Below are 23,638 nucleotides of genomic sequence, written 5' to 3' on the forward strand. Positions count from 1 at the left end.
GGTGTTATAATCACAACAGCAAGAAAGTATGTACATGATCACCTTCTTTTACGAAACTTCATTGACTTTCATATATTTATATTGATATACATATATATACGTGTGTTTGGGTGCGTGTGTGTATATACACCTCTATATATAAAGATGATGCGTAGTCTAGACGGCGTTTTTAGATTTCATTATTCTCTTTAACCCGGGCAACGCCGGGTATTTCTGCTAGTATAGAGAGAGAGAGAGAGAGAGAGAGAGAGAGAGAGAGAGAGAGAGAGAGAGGTGTATGTGCAGTTGTGTATATTTTGAAATATCAGCTCATGAAATTTTGATGGAAGGTTTTAATTTAGTTTACTTTAAAACAGGTTGTTTGTGTCATAGAACAAGAGGCAGTCTTAAGTAGATTGGTATCAAAAGTGTTAAAGTTTTCCATGATTTTGTGGAAATTATACCCAAGCAAAACTAATATGATAACTTCTACATAAGCCATTAGAACTGAACACTGTAAAATCCAAAGCACTTTCAAATATATCTCTTTAATGTCTCTGAAAGAAAATCCCATATGCAAAGAACAGTTTTATACCTTGACCACAGCTAGCAATATATGTATTTCTTTTTATAATGAATGTGTTCCTTTTTTTCTGTTGCAGATTACAGTTTTCAGATTAGGAGAGGCAGACATGGATTTAGCTATTTTGACTGCATTATTAAAGGGTATGTTGACACTTCTTTCCTTTCATACTTACTTGTTTTGTTTTAGTTGTGTTGTCTTTTTCTGTGGCGGGGAGGACAGCATCTCCTCTTCTCTCAGAGACAATTTGGTTGCATTGAGTTCTTTGTTGTTGACAATTTCTTTATTTCTTTTGAATGTCTTTCTGACCAATGGAGATTTCATAACTATTTCATATTGTTGTTGCTGTTGTTATTGCAGTCTTTTGTTTCATATCTTCTAAGTAAAAGTTTTATTTGTTTTGTAATAATTTAGATTTTTTATATTTGATGTAATTAGTTATATATTATATAATCATATATTATAATCATATATTATATAATCATATAATATATGTATCTGATATAGTTTATATATTATCATAATTACATAGTTTATAATATATTACTATATGATATAATTTATATATTATCATAGTTATATAGTTTATAATATACTACTATATGATATAATTTATATGTTATTATTGTGTCATATAATTTGTTATATATCATTATAATACTGCGATAAATTTCTTGTGTATTATTTGATATAAAACTATGTTCAAAACTGTTAAAAGATGGACTAGTCAGTTAGAAGTTAATTTTTCCAGTAATTTTAATCATGAATGTAGAAATGAAGTGAGTGTATATGCATGTGTGTGTATGTGTGTGTGTGTGTGTGCATGCATGCATGCATGTGCACTAACCAAGCATTTTAGAAATTATTATTATCTTTAAGCCAGCAAGCTGGCACAATCGTTTGCACACCAGATGAAATGCTGCTAAGCATTCTGAGTTCAAACTCTGCCATGGTCAACTTTACCTTTCATCCTTTCAGGGTCAATAAAATAAGTACCAGTCAGGCACTGGGGTCAATAAAATCAACTTACCCACTTTCTCCAAAATTGCTGGCCTTGTGTCAGAATTTGAAACCATCATTAATTTGAAGATGTCAAGCTGGCAGAATCATTAGAACCTAAGAAAAAGCACTTTGTAGTGTTATTTCTGGCTCTTTACATTTTGATTTTAGATTTTAGTATTTTGTCAGATTGTGATACTCCTAGATACTTATAACTCTCTCCTTCTTTCAATGATTTTAATGTTTGGCCATCTGGTAATTGTATGCCTTCACTGTTAACTACCTGTCCCCTTCTCATGACTAATATTGCACACTTATCTATGCCAAATTCCATGCCTATGTCTTTGCTGAAGAGTCTTACAGTCTGTATTAAGGATTCTATCTCTTTTTTTTTCATTCTTACTAAAAAGCTTCATATATATCATCCATGTAGAGCAAATGGTTAATTTTTCTCTTACTATTTCTGAACTGATACCCTGCCTTTACTAAACAGAAGGGGATCAAACATTGGTGAGCTGGGCAGACGAAATACCGTTAAGCATTTCGCCTGGCATGCTAACGTTTCTGCCAGCTCGCCGCCTGATGTGCTAACAGTTCTGTAATAAGGTAGAGAAGAGGCAGGGAATCTCCTTATTCAAAAATAACTGAATAGTTGAAGATTTTGCTTCAGAGTGACATGAAATGGCCTATGGTTCAATAAAATCTATTATATTAAAGTGCTAATGATAGGTTTCTGTGGTGATAAACAATCTATCATGTTAACCTGTCATGCTGTGCAAAGGGGATGGTAAAAGTATGTGTGAAAGAGAGAGAGATTCCAATTAATGCTACTGGCATACACTCACTCACACCTCTCTATATATATCTATCTAACTAGCTGTCTGTCTATGTATCTGTCTTCTGTTACATTGGTTTCAAATTTTGGCACAAGACCAGCAATTTTGAGGTAGGCAGCAAGTCGATTACATCGACCTCAGTGCTCAACTGATACTTATTTTATCAACCCCAAAAGATTGAAAGGCCAAGTTGACCTTGGCAGAATTATCTTCTATTATATTAAAGCGTTAATGGATAACAGTGTGTGCATGATGGAGAAGGAGAAATAGAGAGAGAGAGTAAAATAAATGTCACTGGCTCATCCACACACTCACACACATACAAACACTAGGTGCTTGTTTCTAATTAAACCATGGAGTATCCAAGGGTCAACTGGTTATATGTGATAACATTAGCATGAGCCTCAAAATTTAAACACAGTCCTGTTGTTATTTGTTTTTCTTCTTTTTTTTATGAGTTGCTTCTAAAGGTAGATGTTCCTCCTTATATTAGCCATTCGATATTTGGATTTAACTGAACTGAATTATCATCTTATTTTCTGCTCAATTTAAATAGGAATTGATCTATTGTTCCTGACAAATTTACTTACTGGAAACAATATTGACTGCGTAGAAATTCATATGCCGACCTACAGCAGCCGACTTCCACAGTGCAGTACCCAGTTTGCGATTAATCAAGCACCCATATTTATTGGCAGTTTTAGAAGATTAATCATTAAAATTACAATTGATTGGATTAAGGACAGTGATGTAAAATCAGTAATGGAATTTGAGTTACTTTTTAGATTTATGAAATATATTTGATTTATGAAAAAAAATTTTTACATAACATTGTTTTTGGATCAATATTGATAATTCACAAAACAACTGTGTGTGTATGCCCTTGTTTTTGTGGAACAATTGTTAAAACCAAAACATACATACATACATATATATAAATGATGATGCTGATATAATTCAGTATATATCGATATAATTATATATGAGGATGATATGTTTGTCTCTCTACACATGGACATTATCATTTTCATCTTTTAAACTTCATGTTCCATGATAGTATGAGTTGCATAGTTTGACAGGATTTCATGGGTCTGAGGACTCTACCGTTTGTGCTCCACCGTTTGCGTTGGTATGGTTTCTACTGTTGGATACCCTTCCTAATATTTCACATAGTGTACTGAATGCTTTTTTCATGGTACCAGCACTGGTGAGGTTACCATAAAGCTTGCATGACTATAAGTCTCAAAAGAGGCAGCTTTATACTAAGAGATGAAAGGTTGAATTATAAGAGAAGGGACCTGAGCAGAACAGGTTTATTAATGCTAAGGAGTTGTATAAAGAAAGAATAGAAGTAACCAGGTGGGAAGAGAATGAAAGAAAGTGGGGACACAGATATGGCCATGGGATAAAGTTCACTTCCCAGTTTAATGGTCTTGTGTTCAGTCCTATAGCATGGCATTTTAGACAAACATCTACTAAAGCCCTATTTTGTACAAAGTCTTGTGAATTGAGTTGGTAAACAGAAACTGAATGAATATGTGTGTGTGTGTGTGTTTGTATGCTTCTACTTCCTTGTCTTGACAACACACGATGGTTGTATACGATTGTCACCATCATGTAAATGGTGTTATTTGTGTCCAGTCTTCTATGAAAGTATGTCTGGTCATGTGGAAATATTACCTTTCTTAGAAACAAGTGACGTTTGGCAACTAGAAGGGCAACCGACCATAGACAACTACCTCCACAAATTCTCTTTGAACTGTGCCAGCATGGAAAAGTGGACATTCAGTGATGATGATGATGATGATGTGTGTGTGTGTATAAAATACACACACACAGTGAAAGAGAGAGATGAGTAGATAGATAGGTAGGTATAAAATGCTTGAAGCACCTATACGAAAAGGAAATGTTAGTTTAAAAGAAAAGTGGGTAGGTAAAGCAGAAAAGTGTAGTCATTCATGTTGTAGAACTATGAGTCATTAGAATAACGATGGCAATGCTGTGTATAGTTTTAACAAGAATTGCCTCTGGTTGTCTTTTCATTCATTTTGAATGACATGTTCTTATGGTCACTTAAGTAACAACATTAAATGGAATGGAAGAAAAGAAGGAATGGTCACAGGTACTTAAAGCCATGCAATAATAGAAAAGAAAGATAGGAACATCATAAGTGACTGAAGTGTTAATATAGATTTCTGACAAAGCAAATCAAAAGAAACGCATTATTGAATTAATAGTGTCTGTCTTAGGTACAGGAATTTGTTTTTTTAAAAGAAATGTACTGTGTCTGAATTTCATCATCATCATCATCCACTTTTCTATGCTTGCATAAGTGGGATACAATTGGCTGAGATAAATTTTCTATGACCAAATACTCTTTTTATCACCAACCCTCACTTTTTTAAAGAAAGGTAATGTTTCCCCATGGCCAGACAATGTTTTCACAGAAAATTGGAAATGAATGACACTACTTATATGACAGTGACACTTGTTTACAACTATCACATGATGTCAAGGCAAAGAAACACACTCACGATGGGCTTCCTTCAGTTTCTGTCTACCAGATCCACTTACAGGACTTTGGTACACCCTGGAAGTATACTAGAAGATACTTATTTATGCCAGGTGTCACACAGTGGGACTGAACCCAAAACCATGTGGTAGGGAAGCAAACTTGCCAGCTACATATGGTTTTTATTAGCTTCCTAGGGGTGTGATATGAAATTGACCTCAGAAAGGTGTGAATTCCATCAGTCTTTATCTATCATGCCAAACATATTCTACACAGTGGTCAATAATTCATTCTAAGTCAGGTATAAGGTGAGCAGTTTCAAGGAGATTAGATTAGTCTTAGTCACTTATATTAACCATTGTACATGACTGCTACTTTATTTTATTGACTCATGAGGAGTCGATAAAATTTTGCCATTCTCTGGAGAAAGGCAGAGTTGACTCCAGCATGATTTGAACTCAGAGTGTAGAGCTGAAACAAATAAAAAGCATTTTATCTGATCCAGGAAGAGTTAATAAATGTTGCCTTTGGTGGTGTTTGAACTCATAATGTAAAGCGCTGGAATAAATGCTACAAAGCATTTTATCCATTCCTGTAACAATTCTGCCAATGCACTACAATTGCACATTGAAGTGTTGAGTAGGAACAGAGAAAACTTTTGAATGTTTCTTTGCTAAATATTTTAAAGAAATTCTTTCTTAATTTTATGTGGATGCTAAATATGGTCAAGAAATCTGTTTCCCTACTATGTGGTTTCTGGTTCTGTCCCACTTTATGGCATCTTGGGAAGTGTCTTCTACTATAACTCCAAGCTGATTTGATAGATGGAAATTGAGAGAAGCCCACCATGTATGTGTGTTTGTCTTTGTTTTGGCATTACATGATAGTTGTAAATGAGTCTCACTGTCATACAAGCAGTGTCATTCATTTCGAATCTTCCGCATAAACATGTTCTACCATGGAGAAACAGTGAAAGTTAATTCCTCAATATTTGGTTCAAGAGATAACAACTAAATGTCAAACATGTTTTGTTTTCTTTTTATTTCCTTTTTAAGGGCTTTCTTGCATAATAGATCTGACATTTCCGTATATCATGGAATTTTTACAATACTTAGGCTTTTTATTATGTTTATGTTAATCATGGGTAGAATTTTTTTTATTATTTGTTTTTAAAGAGACTATACTTGAGAAAAATCTCAATTTTAAATTTCAATTTTGTATTTTATAGTCTAGATATTCTTTGCTTTTTTGATGGCTTTCTTTTTTCTTTTTTAATATTTATTCCTCATGCAACTATACTAAATGAAATCTCCATTATAAATTTCAGTTCTGTATTCATGTGCTTTAACCCTTTTCTTACCATATTTTTGTTGAAATAGACTGCCTTTGTTTCAATTAATTTTGAAAATAGTGAAAAATTTAGTAAAAATGACTTAGTCATTTTGTTTTGAAGTAATCATACATTATCTCAAAGCTTTGAGATTTTGATAATGTAACGGTTTGTTTTTAGATTGACATTGTAGGGTAGATGTGTGAGACTGCATCTGGCTAGTTTTAATTTAAAACAAGTAAAATATTTGGGCTGAATATGGCCAGTTTAAATACTGAAGGATTGAAGATTAAACATGAAGTGTGTCTCATAGAACAGGACCAGTCTTAGACAGTTTGGTATCAAAAGGGTTAAATATTCTGTTTTATTGATTACTTTATTCTAGTTTATTTTTAATACTTTCTTTTAACAACAGCTGTGATAAGCTACCCTAGCAAAGATTCTGGAGCTAGTGCACCTGATCAGCTTAGTCTCACCTTGACATGGGATCGTGTAGATATTGCCAGGAGCCATATTTTTGTTTATGGTCAGAACTGGCCGGTGAGTAACTGTAATCATTTATCTATTTTGTTTTCTTTATTCTCTGTGTATGTGCTTTTGTGTGTATCATATATTACTTTCAGAGCAAGCTACAGAGTAAATTACTTGCTTAACAAGTCAATTAATCTGGAATCAAGTATTGAAACAAAGAAATACATCATGGAGGAGTCACAATGTTAACTCTGCTGTTATATTCACATTAGTCATTATTTTTATGTACATTTTTTTGTGCTAGCATGGGTTAGATGAAATATATTATTGTGGCATTGCTTGGATGTAGAAGTGAATGATATGAATGGTGAATAAGGGTGAAGGTGTGGTCAGTGGTAAATGCTTGGTAGGTGGGGGTTGGAGGTGAAAGAAACAGGAAAGACAAGGTGATAAGTGACAGTGTAGAAAGGGTGGAGAGCAGCAATATTATTTAGGCATTGTTTACAGATAGACTTGAATGTAGTGAGTGGTGTACAAGGGTGGCGGCATGATCAATGGTAAAAATGAGGGAGATTTTTGTTTTTGGTGGTGGTGGTGGTGGTGGTGGTGGTGGTTGTGGTGTAAGTGTGCAAGTAATAGGAGTGGTTCAGGAATGAGGGAATGACAACTGGCTGTGCAATATAGATGGTAGAGAGCATATGTATTGTGTATGTATACGCGCGCGCACACACACACATATATAATAAAAACAGCGAAGGGGTTATCTGGTGCGGTACTGCTACAATTGTTTTTGTTATGGCTTTTGTTGTAATGTATACTGATGATCTGTTGATCAATGAATATTGCTTATTTGGTAAGCCTGATGAGTTGAGAGTTGCATAACATATTGCATAACTTTAGAGATGTTGTGCATACTACACATCTGTCTTTACCATGTTTTTGTCACAATAAAAATTCTTGATGAATCAATTGTAGCAGTACCAGATATCTTGTTTGTCTATCTTAATTATGTTTTGTGACACACTTAAAGTTCCATTCATCTTAGGATACTTTTGGATACTGTTACAGTTGTGAACTCTGAAACTAGTGAACCTCCCTTCATTAGTGCATTATATTCTATGATGCTGAATTACTTAACTGTCTGATTTACCTCATTCTTTCTAGCCAGTAAATGTGGCATGCTTCATTTCGATATACTTCAATCCTTTGTTGATCCTATTTAATCAAATATATGCACAAAGGTATGTTTATAATGTTTATAGACAACACATGTATATAGTATATATACATATGTATTTATCTATGCAATATATATGCACACATGCAGGCACACACACACACACAGTACATAAGATTCAGCTGATAAATGCAACCCACTGATCATATGATGCACTCCAGTATCCATTAATCTGTGTATTTGGCCAAGATGGATATCACTTTGGTATTAAAAAAAAAAAACGGATACTTAATTTCTTTCAACATATGTGATAGAATTTATCTCACTTCATAAAAGTGTTTTTTTTTTTTTTTTTTGTATTGTATTATGAATTCAGAATTGATTTCCCAATTGAAGAATAAATTGTACCCCAATTGAAGAATAAATTGAATTTAGAATAACAAATTTCTATACAAGATATTTTGCTTTTTTCTTCCAATATATAATGAACAATTTCTTCCATGGCAACGCCGGGTGCCTCTGCTAGTATGTATATATAATAACCATTTTAATGTTCATTTTTCTGTGCTTTCATGTGTAAGATGGAATTTGTTGTGGTAGATTTTCTGCTGCTGTTGGATGCTCCTCCTGTTGCCAATCCTCACCTGTTTCCAAGACTGGAAAAAAACAGTATAACTTGTATGACTGATGCTCATTTACAGTTATCACATGATGATACTAGGATACAAACACATACACATACAACAGGCTTCTTTCAGTGTCTGTCTTGCAAATCCCCTAACAAGCCTTTGGTCAACCCAAGGTTATAATAGAAGACACTTACCTAAGGAATATAATGTATATATAAATACAATGTGTGTGTGTATAATGATATATATATATATATATATATATATATATATATATATATAAAGTATATAATTTTATAAATATGATTATAAAATTATAATAAAGCCAACTATCAAGTAATGCCACATGCTAGAAGAAGATGCCAAATGGCTCTAAACTACTTCATTTATCACATAGACACATGCTGAAAGCAAGGGAATGAACAAAAAAGATTTTTTGAAAAAGTTTAGCCATAGATCGATTTCTGGTTTAGCGATGTAATACATCTTTACCGTCCTCAGTGTGACATAACCAAATGTACATAATTATAAATATCTGTACATATGAACACAACATATCCACAATGCTTATACAAATGTTCATACTTATATTACAAGTTAAAAATCTAGTTTGTTCATCTCAGCCATGTGTGAAGAACCAAAATAATTCAGCAGTGAATAAATTTGATTTAAGTGAATACATATTTATCAACACACACACACACACACACACACAATATAAAGATATGAGCTACTAATAGTTTCTTGTTTTGAAGACATGAGTCTAGGCAGGTTTTTATAACATGCTTTGTGTCTCCAAACAATTTTTATAACACATTAAATGATATTTATCTCTCACTTGATGGAGTACATATTTTGTCGATCTTACCTTAACAGAACAATAAGCTATACACATATACACACATAATATGACTCCATGAAGACGATCTACTCAATAGTCATGGATGTTATGGACCACACTGTAACCATCCCAGGAATACGAACTGTGATTTGTGAAAATGCATGTAGCAATGTATTAAAATATTTATAAATTCCATCCAAGGATTATTGTTATTATTACTATATTTATCCTACATTATATTGGTACAGCTCAGTGCAACCCCAAAAATCTGGTTTACCTGTCAGCATCATTACACTGTGATGGGCATAATGGAATAGGAGCATTATTTGCATATTCAAAACATTTCCCACAAACAAATTTAAAAGACACACACACACACACAAGAATTTGTAAACTTCAAGAGAAAATTTCTTTTTTGGAACAGTGAATCTCAAAGCAGATGATAAAGCTATAAATAATAGCATGTAAATATTGGGTTAAAAAACCTCTTTGGATACAAAAGTTGAAGCCCTACAGGCGACCTTCGATGTATTCTATCAGAAGGTTCTTTTTTAACCTATTAATTATACACTATTGAAGATTCAATTTTCCAAAAAATAATCTATGTCCGTCTGTCCACTTTAGAATAAATTTCATTTATTTTTGAAGCTAATTCATTTCATTGATTTATAAGTAGTTCGAGAAATAATCTTATTTATTAATGATTGCAATCTCAGCAATATATCTATGCTCAGTCATATTTGTGTGTATGTTCGTTTGTTCTTTTCTCTGTTTGTCATGTCTGCTTGCCATTGCTTGTAACCTGCTTTATTCAGCCACATTGATCTCTACGTAACTGTATATCTAGTATATGTGTGTGTACAAAATGTACTTTTATTTGACTAGAATATTTGTACCATCTGATATAGGAATACGATAGCATACACACATACACACAATATATAATGTATGTGTGTATGTATGTTGCTGGAAGTTGTAATAAATGAGTCATACAGATACTGTTAACCACTTATCAGGAAGATTCGCACCACAAGTGTTGTTAATCTATTATCATTGCTACATATATTCACTAGTTACACTATCCACTTAATAATGTTCTTTGGAGTAGAATTTGTACATGTGGAGAAAAGGAGGTATATGTGTACACCTACACACAGACACATTATTCTTTCATATATATTTATAAATGTAAGATCCAAGGATCGAGGTGTAGGAAGAAAGTGAGCCTCAAGCAATCCATAGAAAATATTACAAAAACAACTTTCAGGAACAATAATAATGATTAGGGTAGAAGGTTGTGAATTTTGCCCATATCGAAGTACGATAAGGTGAAAAAATGTATTTCACAGTTGGCAGCCAGGGTTGCCAGGTATGTGAATAAAAACCCAAAAGTTAAAGAATGGGGTAGATAAAGTCTGAGCTACATATGTTTCATAGCAAGTGGTACCTCCAAGTGAGGTGTATGCCGCAGGCTACTCTTCAGGCCAAGGGTGTGTGTATGTATATATATATATATACATGTGTATGAGTGTAGGCGCAGGGTGTGTGGAGAGAAGTTTGCTTCCTAGCCACATGATTCTTGGTTCAGTCCCATTGTGTGGCATCTGGGCAAGTGTCTTCTACTATAACCTCTGAGTCGATTTAATTGATGGATGGAAACTGAAAGAAGCCTGTTGTATATTATATATATATATATATATATATATATATTTATTTAAATAAATAAATAAATATTTATTTATTTATGTGCATGTGTTTGTCCTCCACCACTGCTTGACAACCAGTGTTGGTTTGTTTACATCCCTGTAACTTAGCAGTTCAGCAAAAGGGACCAATGCAATAATGTACCAGGCTTTAACAAAAAAAAAAAAGGTTACTAAGGTCAATTCATTTGGCTAAAAATTCTTCGTGGCAGTGCCCCAACATGGCCACAGTCTAATATGACTGAAACAAGCAAAAGATATATACAGTTCTATATTTAAGAGATGAGGAATTATGTACATTATTTACATTTGATGGATATTTGTCCTCATCTTGTTTGTTGTTACCCTTCAGCCAGGTTCGAAATTTCACCAAGACACCTGATGAAGGCTGGAGAGTATATCAGCCGAAACGTTGTGTTAACAACAAACAAAATGACGACAAATATCCGTCAAATGTAAATAACGCAAAAGATATATATATATCATTATATTTTCATCTGTATGCATGTATATATGATATCTGTAGATGTGTATTCATTATTTTCTATGAATCTTCCTTGAGATGTAATTGTTGATTGCTTTTTTTCTTTACAGTGTGTCAGGACAGATATGTCTTTTCTCTATGCAGGACACTAGTTTGCATGATGCTCATGCCTTTCCCAAAGGTATTAGCAGTGTGACATGAGATAATTGTAACTTATATATGGAGTTAAGTGAAGGCGCATGGCCTAGTGATTAGGCTGTTGGACTCATGATCACTAGATCATGGTTTCAATTCCCAGACTGGGCAGTGCATTGTGTTCTTAAGTAAAATACTTCGTTTCATGTTGCTTCAGTCCTCCTTTCAATCAGTGGGGAATGTCGGCTTGTTTGCCTCGACAGTGGGGTGGCATCATTTGAAGGTTAAAACAATGCTAAAGCGCATTGTGACAAGCAATGTGTAACAGCATCTGACAGTTTAGTTGGTCACTTGATTTGGAGTTAAGAACTTATTTCTACTTATAATTCTCGATGTGTGTGTGCATACATGTGTGTATATATATATATATATATATATGTATGTGTGTGTGTATAGATGTGTGTTTGTGTGTGTATAATATATATCAATGAATGACAAAAGAATAGGAGTCATGTAATCTTATTCATTAGCTTACAGCTGTTTCTGCTATACAAAGCTACTTAAATGATTCTGAGGAAGCTATAAGATGTTGTGCAAGCACTCAACTCTTACTTATAGCAGAAATGATTGTAAGCTAACAAAAATGATTATGTAACTCCCTTTTGTGTGTTGTTGTCATTCATTTATTGCTATTAGGCTTTTTACTTATCTGACACTTTGCTTTGAAGCATGGGTATATTGAGTTTAACAAGTGATTATTAGTATTGTTACACCTAAACCTAATCATATATATATAGGCACAGGTGTGGCTATATAGGTGTAGGTGTGGCTGTGTGGTAAAAAGTTTGCTTCCCAACCACATGATTCTGGATTCAGTCCCACTGAGTGGCACCTTAGGCAAGTGTCTTCTTGGGCTGACCAAAACCTTGTGAGTTGATTTGGTTGACTGAACCTGAAAGAAGCCCATTGTTTGTCCTCCACCACCACTTGACAGCCTGTGCTGGTGTGTTACAGCCCCGTAACTTAGCGGTTTGTTATAAGAGACTGACAGAATAACTGCCAGGTTTTAAAAAAAGTACTGTGGTTGCATAACCAGCCCATTTAAAAGTACCCTTCAATCGTTGGGCAATATGTTGTGCTTGAGACGACCTGTTGAGTCAAGTCAAATAGTAGTTGTGGCTGATGCCAATGCTGCTGGTGGCACGTAAAAAGCATCATTCAAGCATGGTCAATGCTGGTGGCATGTAAAAAGCACCCACTACACTCTCAGTGGTTGGCATTAGGAAGTGCATCCAGCTGTAGAAATCTTGCCAGATCAGATTGGAGCCTGGTGCAGCCTCCTGGCTTTCCATTCCTCAGCCAAACCGTCCACCCCATGCCAGCATGGAAAGCGGATGTTAAGTGATGATGATACATATATGGTGCCCCAGCATAGCCACAGCCTCAAGGTTGAAACATATAAAAGGTAATATTGCTTAGGTACAGTGATACTAATAAACTGGTGTTAGAACTAAATATACATTGGGGCATGGTTGCTTGGTTGATAAACTTGCTTCGGAAACACATAGCATTTTAGTCAAGTGTCTCCTAATATAACCCTGGACCAACTATAGCCTTGAGTGGATTCGTAGACTAAAACTGAAAGAAGCTTTTATGTGTATTTGTGTTGGTGTGTACCCTTGTCTCAGCAGCATGTGATGCCTTTAAATGAGCATCACCAGCATACAAGCTATGATATTCATTTTCAGTTTTCTATGGCTAACATGTCTGGTCATGGGAAAATATTACCTTGCTTGGAAACAGGTGAGGGTTGGCAACAGGAAGGGCATCCAGCCATAAAAATGTTGCCTCAACAATTTCTGTCTGACTCATACAAGCGTGGAAAAGTAGACGTTAAATCTTTTACTTGTTTCAGTCATTAGACTGTGGCCATACTGGGGCACCGCTTTGAAGAATTTATAATCAAATGTATCAACCCTGGTACTTTTTTGTTATTTAAGCCTGGTACTTACTTTATCGAACTCTTTTACCGAACCGCTAAGTTACAGGGACATAAACACACCAACACCAGTTGTCAAGCAGTGGAGTGGTGGGGGGACAGGCACACATATATAGATATATATATAGATATATACATTTATACATACGACAGGCTTCTTTCAGTTTCTGTCTACCAAATCCAGTCACAAGGCTTTTGGTCAGCCCAAGACTACCCAAAGTGCCATGCAATGGGACTGAACCCAGAATCACATGGTTGGGAAGCAAGCTTCTTGTCACACAGCCACACCTGATGATGATTGTTTCATAATCATTGATTACTGATCTCTTATTCAAGACAATAATCAATCAATTAGACATTTACCATGTTTCCCTGTGATTCAGAGGTTCACTATGTTTGGTCTTGTACTGCAACTGTTTTCTGTTGTAGTCTTGGGTCAACCAAAGCCTTGTGAGTGGAATTTGGTAAATGGAGAAACTGTGTGGAAGCCCTTCCGAAGGACTAGCCCTGTTATTCATCTATTTCCTTGTTTAACATCATGTGGCTTTTTGAGTGAATTTAACAGAATGCATTCTGTTGCAAGTATTTGGTTCAAGTGTCTTGTCTGTCAGTCTCAGAGGTTCTAATAAAGGTCATAGGCATGGCTATTTGATTGTTTTTTTAAAAAGAAGAAGAAATTATACACAATTTGATACTGATAGTGGTTGCATTTATTTACTAGTGTTACCCATCATTTGATGGGCAACTTTGGAAGTATGCTGTTACTACTGTGGTTAATATCAAGAAATATGGCGTACATACAAGGGTGCACTGAAAAGTTCTTGGCTTTAAGGATATTCTGAAAGGCCTGGTTAGAGATCCAACCCTCCAAGTCCTTTTATAGAGTTTTGAAAAACTGAAGGACCACTGCAAAAAGTGTCTGGATCTGAGAGAGGAATATGTTGAATAAAATCATAATTAACTGATCCTCCTGTATTTTCTTTTACCCAAAGCCAGGAACTTTTAATCACCCCCGTCATACAATAGTTACAATTTAGCTTTTAGCAAATTTCTTGGTACTTATACAAAATGATGAAATGAATAGTAATTTTCAAAAGAAAATATTTATTACCTCAAAATTGAATAAATTTTTCATTTGTATATTTGCAACAAACGTGTTGTTATTTTTCAGTATAATTGCAATCTATTCCATTGAAAAAAAACCTATCTCTTGCAAAATTTCATTTACAAAAAATGTGCATTTTTCAGAAAATTATGAGACATTCATTTTGTACCTCTTATGTTAAGTCTCTCTGTAACTCTCTTTTACTGTCTCCTGTTGTCTCTCTTTAGAATGTAAAATGTGACTGAAGAAATCAACCATCAAACCAATCAACCAACATATTTATGTTGGTTCTTATTGAATAGACAATTATTTTTATAACCCTAGCCAGTTGTATTTGAACAAGATTACAACATAGAGACAGCCAATAAAATAAAGCACTTATTTCATTGCCTTTCTTGAGTGTCACCATCTTGTCTTTATTAAAATGTTGTTTTAAATATTTAACTCAACTATGTCAAATTTTAAAGGTGATCAGGATTGCAATTACATAGAAGCTCCTTCATTGACTCCAGAACCGTGTGATTCTAATCAGACTAGGCAATTAGAGTTAGTGGGTAGTGATTAAAATAATAGTACTGCTGCAAGACAATTGTGCAAACCAAATCAATATGAATGTGCATGCCATTAAAGTATGGGTGATAATGCACATAATTTTTTTTGGTTTTCTTATTATAGAATTAGTTTAATTATTTTTTTTTTTTTTTTTTTTTTTTTTTTGAATGCACACATGCATACATAAACATAAAAGATTTATATTTTTAGTATTTCCACATGGCTGTTATTAATTCACTTAAGAGTTGTTTGAAGTTTTAGTTATTTCATTATGAAACGATGAATACTTTTAAAACAACAACAACAATTATTATTATCATTGTTGTTCGTGTTTTTAATTATATTATTTCTCTTTTATTTTTGTCATGTGATGTCAGATTTTTAGAATCCTTGACAAAAAGAAAAAAATATACAAAGTAGGAAAAATATTGTTCTAAACTTTATTACCCAATTAGTTTGTGCTGGTCTAATAATTATGGCAAGTATCATCATTGGGAACATAATTTGGTAAAATGGAAAACCTAAAACTGCTATATGGAGATGACACACTGAACTAAACTTCATTGTTATTGCTGATGTTGTTTATTGCTGTTTGTGTGATTTGTCAATGTTGCCTGCATCTACAGATTATCTTTGACTGAAATAGTTATGTTACAAAATACAAAGACTGATCTTTTTTTTTTATTGTTTTTATATTATGTTCTTGTCTCCTTTTAAAGACATTTGGTGAATTACCTATGTCATTAAGCTACTCTTCTATTAAGTGTTGGTGTTTCTGAAGTCATTTCTGAAATCTATTAATGTCAACCATTACTATATTACCTGAGCTCTACTGTTAGTAGCAGCAGTAGCCACGATAGTATTGATAGAAAATTGGATGTATCATCACCTGTTGCAGCTTGAATACTTAATTTCTACTGCAAAATGCAAACGGGGCAGCCCACTTGTTCCATTTAAAGGGAGTATGGATAGCTTTTCTAAGGAAGCATCACATAGTGATATGGGTTCATCTGAATTAGCTGTTTTAATGGTAAGTGGTCATGACAACATCATTCTCTCTTTCTCTCTCTCCTTCTCTCTCTCTCTCTCTCTCTCTCTCTCTCTCTCTCTCTCTCACTCACACACACTCTCCCTCAATTCTTTTCCCTTTCTATTTCTCATTCTGTGGATTCCTTCTCTTTCGTATCAGTTTTTCTGTTTTGCTTTTTTTACTGTGAAGTTAAAATGAAGACTGCTTTTACTACCATATAAATACTCATAATTCTCTCCTATATATTGATTTTTTTGTGTCATCCTTTTGCCTTTCTGTGTGTTTCCTATACTTTTGTCTTTCTTTCTCTTTCTCTCTCTCTCTCTCTCTCTCTCTCATCTGTTTTACTTCTTCTTTATCTGTTCTCTTAATGACTTTGGTCTGGTGCTGTTCAATATTTATGGTGTCTGTCATGATGGTTGTTGGTGGTTTTGGAATTTCCTATCATTAGTTTTGCATGTGTTCATATTAACAAAGAAAATTAATTGCTTAAAAAAATGAGGGGGAAAAAAAATCTGTTTTTCTGTTATTGGAATTGTTGATGTATAATGATCCACTGTATTTATGAATTGATATTACAAAAGAAGAGGGTGGCAAAGCTGGCAAAATCGTTTCTGTGCCAGAAAAAAATGCTCTGTGGCATTTCTTCCAACTTTACATTCTGAATTCAAATGTCACTGGGGTTGATTTTGCCTGTCTTCCCTTCTGGGTTGATGAAATAAGTACCAGTTGAAAACTGGGGTCAATGTAATCGGCTTACCCACTCCCTTGACTTGCTGGTCTAGTACTAAGACTTGAAACCAATATTTCAAAAGAAGTGTGACCGGAACATAATCCTTTGCTCACTAACTTTATTTCCCTCAGAATCTGATTTTTGATTAATTTTTACTTTGCAACAAGGTATTTAGATTTATGTTTGTTACAAATTAACCAAAACATATTAACATTGACATGTCAGAAGTCAGAAATGTTAAATCAAATATATATTGAACTTGCTCTATTGATCCTTGGTTGTTCACTCTCTGATTGTTATCAACCGAGATAGCATTATGTTAATGTAATCATTATAATCATTATTATATCATCTATATCATTTCTTACTCTGTAACAGAACATTTGCACTCTTCATGCTTGCATATTTAATATCATTTTTATCATCAGCTCAGTATCATAATTGATTTCAAAATCAATTTTATGCCAGGCACAAATGTTTTATTGATACTGACATCAGTAAACGCTAAATTATCATAACTGTCACCATTATTATAATTATATAATCATGATTCTTCGAGATTCTTGTATTGTATTGCTGCTATAGTTTGATTTATACTTGATTAGGTATTTGAAGTTGTGGACAAATATCTTAAAAGGCCTTTTGTTGCTTCTTTTGTCGGTTCTTCCAATTATACCCTTTGTACTAGATTTGCTTCCTTTTATACTTTCATGAATTCCATGCATGTATTTACAAAATTTTTAATCAAATCTGTCTTCCTACACAGAACTTATTCTCAAAACAAAACACCCACTCACAAACTTTCAATACCGAAACCAATTGTAGTATTTAATGAGAAATTTTGTGTTTGTTCTTGATAATAGGATCAAGAAGAGAAAAAAAAAAACTATTCCAATCTAGTATAACTGAGAATAGAATATTTGAATATGTTTGTCATAATGCTTGAACTGCGATACAAGCATATCACTATTTGTTAATTAGCTCTAATTTTTAATTCACTTAACATGGAACCATACATACATATACACACACTCTCTCACATCTATGTATAAATATATGTACTTGTACATTCTTGTCTGTGTGTGCACAACTGTACCTATCCTCCCAAGACATTCCCACTACCCATCGTCTTTCTCACTACAGTAATCCCTCGACTATCATGGGTATTACGTACCAAAACCTCCCACAGAAATAATTAAAATCTAAAAAGCATATAAATATCTATTAGCTGCAAAAACCTGCAATATACTGAAGAGCCCATGATATAAATTAACATATATTAGCCAGAAAAATTCATGATGTATTGAGTACATGATAGGTGAACCACAATAGGGCGAGGGATTTCTGTACATTACTTTGCTGCAGTAATAAAATATGATCAGAATTGCATGCTTCACTTTTTGCCTGATACCACTTACCCCTTACCTTTCTTAGTACTCCAAACCTTCTCAACCCCACCCAATTTTTACAGTTATTACCTACTCTTCCCTATCACCACACTTTCACCCTTTTACCTATTCCTTCCCACCAACCGTTTCTCACTCTCCTGTACTCTTTAATCTCTACCCTACCCACACTTCATGATTCCCTTGCTCCCACTCACTTCTATTCACCTGTATTTATTTATCTCTCCAGTTCCACCCCAACCGTTTCCAACTTCTTTTTTTTTTATAATGAGTTATCATGTAGCTACAGCAAGAAACCTGTTCTGTTATGGGCCCCTTCATCTCATAGCATAATGCTTTCCTCTCTATTACAGCCACACCCATTTGAAAGGATGCTGGTATTGCAGGCTACATGGCAACCTCACTAGTGCTGGTGCCATTAAAAAAAAAGCACCCAGTACATGCTGTAAAGTGTGTACTGGGGAAGACATCCTGTTGTAGAAACTAAACCAAAATAGACATTGCACATTATGTAGTCTTCAGATACATCAGATCCTGTCAAACCCTCCAACCCATTGACAGTAAATGATGATAATAATGTGTACTTACACACACACACACACACACACAAGCATATGTATATACAGACACACGCATGTATTCCTATGTATATGTCATCTGTGTATTTGTTTTTTTCTTAATGTAATAATTGTGTTGAAGTGAATACAGTTGTATTTTAGGAATGTCATACTACCAATAAAACACATATGCTGGTTGTAATTCACTTTATTTTTTATTACCAATTAATTAAGAAGGCAACACAGGAGAGCAACGTTTTAACAGATGTATTAGTTTAATACTTAAAAATGAAGGTAAAGTGTTTTGATGTTTCAGACATATTGTCCTTCATCAGAAGAAATAAAAGAATGAGAAAAGGTGGTAGGGAAAGAAAAGAAAATTGTTAGGGGCCAAGTGAAAATGCAGTTCCTTGGGGGAGAAAAGGTGTGATGCTGTATGTGTGTGTAGGAAGATATACAAGTATAGGGACGGACATTGGGGGAAGTATGGGTTGCATGTGCTTTGGGATGGGTGGTGGCTGTGTGTGTGTGTGTGTGAATATATCAGTATGTATGTAAATATATATATGGATATATCATGTATGTATGTATGTATATATATATATATATATATATATATATATATATATAAATATATATGCATGTATATATGTGTGTATAGATATTGTGTTTATGTATATGTGTTTATATGTAGGTGTGTGCGTGTGTGTGTGTATGCACACACACACACACACTATAAGTGAAAGTGCAGTTAAATAGTTAAGAAGCTTGCTTCCCAATCATGTGGCTTTTGGGTTCAGTTCCACTACCTGGCATCTTGAGCAAGTATCTTCTACAATAACCCTAGGCTAATTAAACTTTCATGAGTGGGTTTGGTGGATGGAAACTGAAGGAAGACCATGTGTATATCTGTTTGTACATTTGTTTGCATTTAGCTTGCTTCTGTAAAAATTGCAGTATACCTTCAGTGTTGTCACTTTTTTGTCAAATTATTCCCTTACTTTGTATCTTTGAAGACCAGTGAAATAAGATATCACTTATGTAGAAGACAGGAAGGGTATCCTACTGTAAAAACAATGTCTCAATAATATAGTCAGCTAACTCATGCAGCCATGGAAAAACAGATGTATAACATACAAAAAAAAATTCAAAAATCTCTGTATGCCTTGTACAACCATGGATCCATAGAGGAATTTTCTTCATGGTACAGGTTTGGGCAAGGTTTTTTTTTTCTTTTTTATGCAGGACCAGAAGTTTCCCATGTAGTAAATCTCTCTTCTGTACACCACTGATAATGTCCAAGGGGTAGGCAAAGGCTGTTACGTTTTGGTGCCAGTGCTTTTGAAGACATTACTCTTAGACTGGAATGATCTAGAGAATATTTTCCAAGATGTCTCACTTGATGCTATAGCTATTCTGCCAATCTACCAGATCGAGTGTGTATGGAAGGTTTATTGGCAGATAACCCTTCCAAAAAGTACAATTGTATGTTTGTGCACGTGTGTGTGTGTATGTGTGATCATATATATATATATATATATATATATATATATATATACACACACACACACACATATATATACACACACACATCATCACTCTGTATAAAGCCACCTCCCTCAATACTAGACCCTTTGCATTTGACAAGTCTTGTGATGCATGTTACATGGTGACCTCACTAGTGCCAGCACCATGTACAAAGCACCCAGTGCTCTCTCTCAAACGGTTGGCATTAGGAAGGCATTGGAATGTAAAAACCATGCCATGGCACACACTGAAGTTTGACTTAGTCATGGCCCATTGGTTCCTCTCAACTGATTATGACAATTTCGATCCGGCATTGAAAAATATTTATTGATTCTTCCAAGGGCTGTAAAAATTATATGTTGAAGCTCTCCTACTAATGAAGTACAAGGATCATTTTAACTAGTTAATGACTTAATCTCAAAAATACTTTAACAACATAGAATCGTGCTTTCTCGGTGGCGAGAGTGTAACACTCTGAAAAGGGTGTGAATGCAGGTATTTATATGAATCTACATGTGCATATTAGTGAGTATTAATCTTGAGAGCTTGCTTTGGCAACCCATCACTACCATCTCTCTTTTTTGTCTTCCCAATTACTACTACTCATCCTTATAATGTTGGGTAGACATATATCTCCTCTTATAGCAAGATACCTGTGTTTGTTCTTTTATCATAGTCTAGCATCTTAGCTCCTGGCATAAAGCCACCTACCCCTTGTTAATGCCCCCCTCCTCATCAAACAGACACTTAGCCACAAAGTTTTTTATCTTTTTCTCCTCACTGGTGCTTGTGGCACAAGAAACAAAAACATACCCATTACACACTGTAAGATATTTGGCATTAGGAAGGGCATTAAACTGTAAAAAAATATGCCAAAGCTGACCCTGGATGTTGGCACTGCCCTGCAGCTTGCTGGATACTGTCGAAGCATCAACCCATGCCAATATGGAGAACAGATGTTAAATGATGAGGATATATGTGAGTATAGGTGTGTGTATAAGTGAGTATACATATGATTTGTATTCTTTCAAGCCTTTTCTTTTTTTCACTTTACTCAACAGGAAGGATCCCTGGAGCAAGCTATGATGGATGCACTGATCAATGATCGAGTTGATTTTGTTAAACTCCTCCTGGAGAATGGCGTTAGCATGAGAACATTTCTCACTATTCCACGACTTGAAGAACTCTATAATACAGTAAGGCACTATTCTGTTATTTGCTTTTTGCATTTACCTCATTTAGCTCATTTCAGTTTCTATTTACCAAATTCATTCACAAGGCTTTGGCTAACCTGGCATATAGTTGAAGACACTTGCCCAATGTGCCATGCAGTGATATTGAACTAAAAACCATGTTAGCAAACTTCTTAACCACAGAGCTAAGCTTGCACTTTACACTATAGCCCAATATAGTGGTTGGCCTTAGGAAGGGCATCCAGCTGTTGAAACTCTGCCAGATCAGATTGGAGCCTGGTGCAGCCATCTGGTTTGCTAGTCCTCAGTCAAATTATCCAACCCATGCTAGCATGGAAAGCTGACATTAAACAATGATGATGATGATGATTCTCTTCATATTACAACTAAATACAGAATGCAATCTCTTATTTTGATTGCTCTGATGCTTGTTAAGAGACAAACTTCTTTTGGAGGTGAAACAGAAGTACTACCGGTGCTTAGAAATAGTATTTAGTGATAAAGCAAAGCATGCTACCATAATTACTTCCAGTTGGTTCACCTGTATTATCTCACTTTGCAGCAGCTCGTGAAATAATCAATACCATTTCATTTACTATTATCATTCATTAATTCATGTTTCATGTTCATTTTCTCTTGTCTTGTGAAGATCTGCCATCATTATATTCTCAACACAATACAATTATTATTGTTATTAATATTAATAACATCATCATCATTATTATTGTTATTAGGCAGTGAATTTGAAAAACTGTTAGCATGTGGGGCAAAATGCTGAGCTGTATTTCATTCATCTTTATGTTCTGAATTCAAATTCTGTCAAGGTTGACTTTGCCTTTCATCCTTTCAGGGTTGACAAAGATAAGTACCAGTTGAGCACTGGGAGCCAATGTAATTAACTAACCTCCTCCCCACCAAATTTCAGACCTTGTGCCTATAGTAGATAGGATTGTTATTATTATTATTATTGCTATTAATATTATTAAGGCAGTGAGCTGGAGAAAACATTAACGCATCAGAGGAAAATGTTTTGCTTGATTTCTTCTGTCATGGTTAACTTTGCCTTTTATCCTTTTGGAGTCAATAAAATAAGTAGCAGTCAAGTATTGATGTTGATGGTATCAGTTGACCACCACATCACCTTCAAAATTGCTGGCTTTGTGCCAAAGTTTGAAACTGAAGCTGCAAACTGGCAGGATACTTATGTTCTGAGCCCAAATCCCACCACAATCAACTTTGCCTTCCTATTTTGAGATCAATAAAATAAACTACCAGTCAAGTACTGGGAGGAGGGGGGTTTAACATAATCCACTTTCCCCCTCCCCTCAAAATTGCTGGTCTTGTACCAAAATTAGAAAAATATATTATTATTATTTATCATTATTATGGCAGCAAGCTGACAGAATCATTACTACACCAGACAAAATGCTTTGCAGCTTTTCTTCTGGCTTTATGTTCTGATTTCAAGTGTCACAAAGGCTAACTGCGGTCAGTGTTACCCACTGACCTCTTCCCTAAAATTGCTGACCCTGTGTCAAAATTTGAATCAGTTATTATTATTATTATTATTATTATTATTATTATTAAGGCAGCAAGCTGGCAGAATTGTTAGCATGCTGGACAAAATGCTTATGTCCATCCTTACGTTCTGAGCTCAAATTCTGCCAAGATCGACTATGCCTTTCATCCTTTCAGGGTCTATGAATTAAGTACCAGTCAAACACTGGGGTTGGTGTAATTGTCTACTCCCCTCGCCTCAAATCTCAGGCCTTGTGCCTTTAGTAGAAAGGATTATTATCATTATTATTATTATTATTATTATTATTATTATTATTAAGATGGCGAGCTGGCAGAATC

At 34.5% G+C, this 23,638-nt stretch overlaps 1 protein-coding gene across 5 annotated transcripts in view; it reads left to right on the top strand.

The window, feature by feature from the left end:
* LOC106881649 (transient receptor potential cation channel subfamily M member 3) overlaps window positions 1-23,638 on the top strand; it is a 662,626-nt gene that overhangs the window by 536,843 nt on the left and 102,145 nt on the right. For all 5 annotated transcript variants that reach the window (XM_052970748.1, XM_052970745.1, XM_052970746.1 and 2 more), the window contains 3 exons: window positions 642-705; window positions 6,655-6,779; window positions 21,650-21,784. In XM_052970748.1, coding sequence (XP_052826708.1) covers window positions 642-705; window positions 6,655-6,779; window positions 21,650-21,784 — 324 coding nt within the window. The remainder of the gene's footprint in view (window positions 1-641; window positions 706-6,654; window positions 6,780-21,649; window positions 21,785-23,638) is intronic.

Source organism: Octopus bimaculoides, chromosome 9 (genome assembly GCF_001194135.2).
Source record: "Octopus bimaculoides isolate UCB-OBI-ISO-001 chromosome 9, ASM119413v2, whole genome shotgun sequence".
Lineage (NCBI taxonomy): Eukaryota > Metazoa > Mollusca > Cephalopoda > Octopoda > Octopodidae > Octopus > Octopus bimaculoides.